The sequence below is a fragment of the Charadrius vociferus genome, unplaced genomic scaffold (genome assembly GCF_000708025.1).
Source record: "Charadrius vociferus isolate BGI_N301 unplaced genomic scaffold, ASM70802v2 scaffold183, whole genome shotgun sequence".
NCBI classification, from domain to species: Eukaryota; Metazoa; Chordata; class Aves; order Charadriiformes; family Charadriidae; genus Charadrius; species Charadrius vociferus.
Window position 1 is genome coordinate 1769046 of NW_009648250.1, and position 5594 is coordinate 1774639.

At 36.1% G+C, this 5594-nt stretch overlaps 1 protein-coding gene across 1 annotated transcript in view; it reads right to left on the reverse strand.

Moving 5' to 3' along the window:
* The window catches only part of PAPD4 (PAP associated domain containing 4), a 58788-nt gene that overhangs the window by 1805 nt on the left and 51389 nt on the right, over nt 1-5594 (reverse strand). Inside the window, exons 13-14 of the mRNA XM_009884291.1 lie at nt 1936-2015; nt 7-68 (exon numbers count right to left, since the gene is read on the reverse strand). Of these exons, the coding sequence (XP_009882593.1) occupies nt 7-68; nt 1936-2015 (142 nt within the window). The remainder of the gene's footprint in view (nt 1-6; nt 69-1935; nt 2016-5594) is intronic.

The following is a 5594-nucleotide window of genomic DNA, read 5'->3' on the forward strand; positions in this document are numbered from 1 at the left end:
TTCTGCATGGTTGCTCTTAGAGGTAATATACAGTTCAGGTCTTTCTTGTCCCGTAACACCTGCCAAGACTGGGGAAAAAAGTACAAAGTTTTAAAAGGCTAAATACCTCTGTTATTAGTACTTAAATACCATTGTAAGCAGTAAGCTTCACAGACCCACAAAAATAAGGTTGATATTTTCCCCCTTATTGAAAAGAGAGGGGGTTTGGGTTTGTGTTTGTTTTTTTGTTTTTTTGTTTTAAGGGAGGAAAAAATCCAAAAGGTACACAAAATACCATGGAATATTGAGGAAGATACAGCCATTTAAGAAGACAGTGGATTTGTGGAGACTGAGAAGTTAACATTACATTGATATTCTGACTGCAAAATAATTGTCTCAAATTCACACACGTCAAAGTTCCTGATACAAGATGTTATACTCTGACATCTCCAGAATTTAATCGTGTCTTTAAAATAGGTTATTTCAATTTTCTTATGTATTCTAGTGTGAATTCCAGGACACATCTGTCACATCTGTTATGCCATGAACCTGCAAATAATTGCAGTGACCCCCCTGTCTTTACATGAAATTCACTTAAACCACAATGTGTAGTGAAAACCACAGGAAGAATAATCTCTCAAGGGCAATGAGACAACGAGATTCCTTAGGCTTCCTAAAAAAAGTGCAAGATATTAATAAGTACTTGTAGTTTTAAGTAACTGTCGTTCCTTATGGTTCCTAGTAAAAAGTAAATTTTTTCAGGGTCATAACACTCTAGTATATAGGCTTCCAGACAGCTAGGATCAAAACCTGCTTTTACTTTTTTCAGAAAATCACTCAGATTTGAAACCAATTTTTTAACTGGAAACTCTGAAAAGAGAAGTTCACTCTGATTTCACAGAACAGTGACTAAGCCCAAAATACTTTGTAAACCACTACTTTAGCAGATTCACAAAATCAAGTATTTTATGTAAAGGTATGTGAACAGTTCAGGATTTTGTATGCTAACATGGTTAAATGGAAACTGACATTTCTGAACAGAACTACAAAGTAAAAAAGTTATGCTTTTCTGACTAAGGCAGCACGTTATAGCTTTTGTTTTATTTCAAGTATCTGGCATTGATTTCCTTTTTGATGGAGAAGCCCTCGAGATATTTAGGGACTTGACTAACTGTAGTGAACAGGAGCCTCCAACGACAGCGTAACAGGGGAGTCTAACTGGTTAAAGCTGGAAACCAATTCTGCACACCAATCCCTAGTGATAACTACATTACGAATAGTCAGAGATCTTGGAAAACTAGCATTTGAGCTGTAAATCCAAATGCAATGCCTATGATAGGAGGCAAGCATAAAAGAGAGTTAGTACCAAGGCCTAAATCTTTGCTTGCTTCAAAGTGTCCTTGCCCCTTCCACTGACTGGAACAGTGAAAGCTCCAGTTTGAACTCTTCATGTTCTAAAATTATGAGTGTTGCCTCACTAAAGAAAAGCACCAATTTAATTCAGTAGTCAAAAACCAGGAGAAAACCATTGGTGGTGATATTTATAAAATAGGGATAGGAAGTACAAAACATTGTTTATTACTAGTCAAATTAATGTAAGAAGAAATAATGAATGAAGATAAAGTTGTAATTCTAAAGTTATTAACTATCATTAGAATTTTACATGTACAAGAAAATCTAAGACAAAGGGTTTACTATTTCAAGTATCCGTTTCAACTTAAGCCTGATGCTTAGTGGCAGACATTAATTAGACTAATTAATAATACTAAATAATTAGACTTAATTACTCAGTAAATAATTTTCCACATTTTTTAAAATACATTTCTATTATTTATCTAGTACAAAGCGTAAAGAAACTCGTAACACAAACATCAGAAACAGGCAGGTGCAGTGACTAGCATTTGTATAACTATCTTGAAAACCAAGGAGACTGGAAAAATTAAATGTACTTTTTACCTTCAGAAATTCACCTCTGATAATATCAAACTTCTGTTTTTCATGTACAGCTCTAGCAGTGTTTGTCCCATCAAACGGCTCTGCAAGATCAAACACAAACATTAGAAGTGTTAAAAAAACCCTAGAGCTAGGCTGTCTTCATTGAGCAAGTCATCAGACAAAACCCAGAAGTCAACATATCATTGGTTCCCAAGAGTGCTTTGAGTGGCTGATTCTACTTTGCTTCTCAATCTTTATTTCTACATAACATTAATCCAAAAAAAAAGCCCCAAACCCTGAACGGTCTAATGGCATGTAATCCGTAATAAAGTCAGGTTATTTTATCTATTGAAGCACACTATGATTGTGCTGAATTTATGCATCAGTAATTATTTGTTACTGCTTAATAGTCTGTGATGACATATCAGAATATGATTTTGCATATTAAAATGTTTTGAAACTTCCTACACATGTGCCTCTTGGAACTGTTCACTTTGGATTCATCTCACTCAACAGATTCTCAGTGAAATACAAGGAGAAGAGTAAAATATTTACTGTAACTTTTTATATAAGATGTATCCACTGCTGAAAAATATATTTTATCATTTCATACCTACTCTACAATATTTATTCACAAGTTAACAATCTGGGGCTTCCACCTTCTAATGGACTACAAGTTTTTGTGATGTTTTCCCTTTGTTTTTGCTAGCATAATTAATACTTTGGAAGTTTTTGGTTTTTAATTAAAGGATTAAAAAAGTACTCCTTGCTGCTGATAGGGTTGCCAACATTAAAGCAATAGATACTAAAAAATTATGATGCAGACACTATGCATTACAATGTGCTACAAAACAGATTTTATTGTCTTTTTTGTCTTATTAGAGAACTGCTTAAGTAACATAGTATATTTCACACTGGCAGACTGTATGAACATCCCAAAGGGCAACAGAACCACACAAGTATTTGCTAGATTAGGCAGCTTTTTTGTTTGTTGCTTATGAATTGTTTTTATTCAGGTAAGGACAAATAGTAAAATAAAGCATTACACAGACATCAGAAGGGCTTACGCCATTATGGAGACTGGGACTTCAAATTTGGTACATGCTCCATGGCACCGGGTTTTTATTCTGTAAGCTATTGAAATTCACAAAGAAATTGTTTCATGTTGTATAAATGTTGTATTTGGCCGGTTTCTAAAAGATTTCTCTTCAAACTACCTATCAAGTTTTCAGTGAATGTTTACAGGCAGATTTATTTTACTTTAGAATGCATCATACATTTAGACTGGAACAAAAAACTGGCAATCAAATATAAAAGGTACATAGTCCTCTTCAGTCAGTCCCACAATTTCACACAGCGACCTACTGCCACAAAGAATTCCACGTCCCTTACCATGTGAAGCAGTACCGCATTATTTTTGTGTGTCTTAAACATGATGTTAACTGTTCCTTTAATGCTTGAACCTTTATGTTGAATCAGGAGATAAATATTTTTTTAAACCAACAAGAGCAAAGGTGTACAATCTTCTGAAACCGTCAGTGGGAAAAAAGGTACTCTAGTCACAAAAGCTGACTCACATCTTCCCTTTATTCTTCCTGCATATTTACTGACTGTCAAAAGACAAACTCATTCCCTGGAGCGCAGCAAGAATAATTCTGCACTCAGCTACTATTTACACCACTACATCTAACCGTTAAGACAGTGAGAGTCCATCATAAGTTATTTTGTTCACACACAGAGATAAAAATATTAAAAGAAAAAAAGTAATACAACTTCAACACTGACGCTTGAGGGAAAGGCTAAAGGGGATCATATTTCCACATGAAAATACAAGAAATCATAAAACTTCAGAACGGCTGCAAACCAAGCCCTGAGAAATTATTTTTAGAATTATTTTTAATATGTGGATCTGAAAGACTTGAAAGTACAAGCGTGAATCAGGTGCAGCTTAGACTGCTTCTGATCCAGTTTCCCTAAATGACTATCAATTTAATTGTCTCACAAAATCACCACATTTCTAGTCTTTCCAATTTAGAATTTCTGACAAGGCATGTTCACAAACATTAGCTAACAGCAGTGTTCTCTGTAACCCCATAATGGTAATAGCCTGCCAGATTTTAAACTGTCTGAAAAGACCATCTCTACTATATTTGTTTCTTTAACAGCAGAACTACAAATGAGAACCAGTCTTAAGATCAATAAAATTTAAAACAGAACACTTGAGCAAGCCTAAATACAGTACTACATGCAGAATTATGGCAACTTGCAGGCATAGACTTCTGTAATCTATCAACAAATATATTTAAAATGTAAAAAAAAAGATACAGTAACCAATTACTGAAATTTTAGTCCACTAAGTGGAAAATCTGATAAAGGCTTGGAAACCAGAATATGTTGACATGTTTAGCTAGCTTTTAAAAGCTTCTTCTCAAAGCACACAGAAGTTTATCGACATACTTGGTGAAACTAGTTCAGCTTAACAGTTGTTACAAACATGAAGCCTACTTTGAGTTGAAATAGGAAATTTAATTTTTCCCTTCCAATTCAGAAGCAAAAACTTGGTATGTGAGGCTCTTAATAAAGTCTTGAAGCACATTGTAACAGGAAGGAATCAGATGTGCCAGTATAGATAATTTTGCTTTTTTAACAGTGCGAATGCAAGATGCACTCTTAAGGAAAAGTTGTATGTAATCAAGCCCATTTAATACAAATTCTAAAATGCCTGGTTTGTATGCTGATATTTTATTTTCCAACTTGACAGAAAGAAAATCTAATTTTTCAACCATTTTGTAACATCATAAAAAAATTGAGAGCTTGAAACACACAGCCCCCCCGCAACACAACAGGTCGGTATCATGTGACAGCAGCAGACACAGCTGCCCAGCATTCCCACCTCCCACATTCAGACCAGAGCCTTGGCAGTGCCTGCGCTGCGCTATCCCAAATCATTTCAGTTGTGCAGATACTCTGATTCTCACATTTCTCAACTCTGAGACTGCAGAGTCAAGCATGCAGTCGTCTTTCAGTGTATTATTTTCCCTATGACTGGTAGTTGACTTTTCCCCCCAAAAGTCAAATAAAGAACAGGAATCCCATCAGGTGGCTTCACACTTCCATCCATATGATTATGGCCAAGCTGACAAACTCTAGGCCACAGCATAACTAACTTTACCAGTAAGTAATTACTCTCTGCACAGAGCAGTACGAACGCAGGAAATTACGTGCATGCACACGTGGGTGCACTCCCACCCCCAGGAATCTTAATTAATGTCTGTTCCAGCCAGGACTTCTACCTGATTCCCCTCCTCCCCCAGCAAAATTTTCCCAGTCTCTAATAACTCTTTCCATACCATTTGGCTCCTGCCCAAGTTCTATTCCTCTTTTATCCTAAAACTTCAGCCCTTGATATTCTGATCCTAATAGCCCCCATTTATTTACCTCTACCATTTCAAACCTTCCCTCTTCACCCCAGTGTCCTAGACCACCTACTTCTAATTCTGCTCCCATTCCACCTTGGTTCCTTATCCAACATCCCTTGTCCAATCCATTCCCATTCATCTGCTGCATTCTGATTCGCACTTCCCTTTCTTATCTCTTTGTGTTAACTGTTCCCAGTTACACACCACCTCTCAGTCCCTTCCCTGCTTCTCTTTACATTCTCTTGACATCTCAATCCTTCT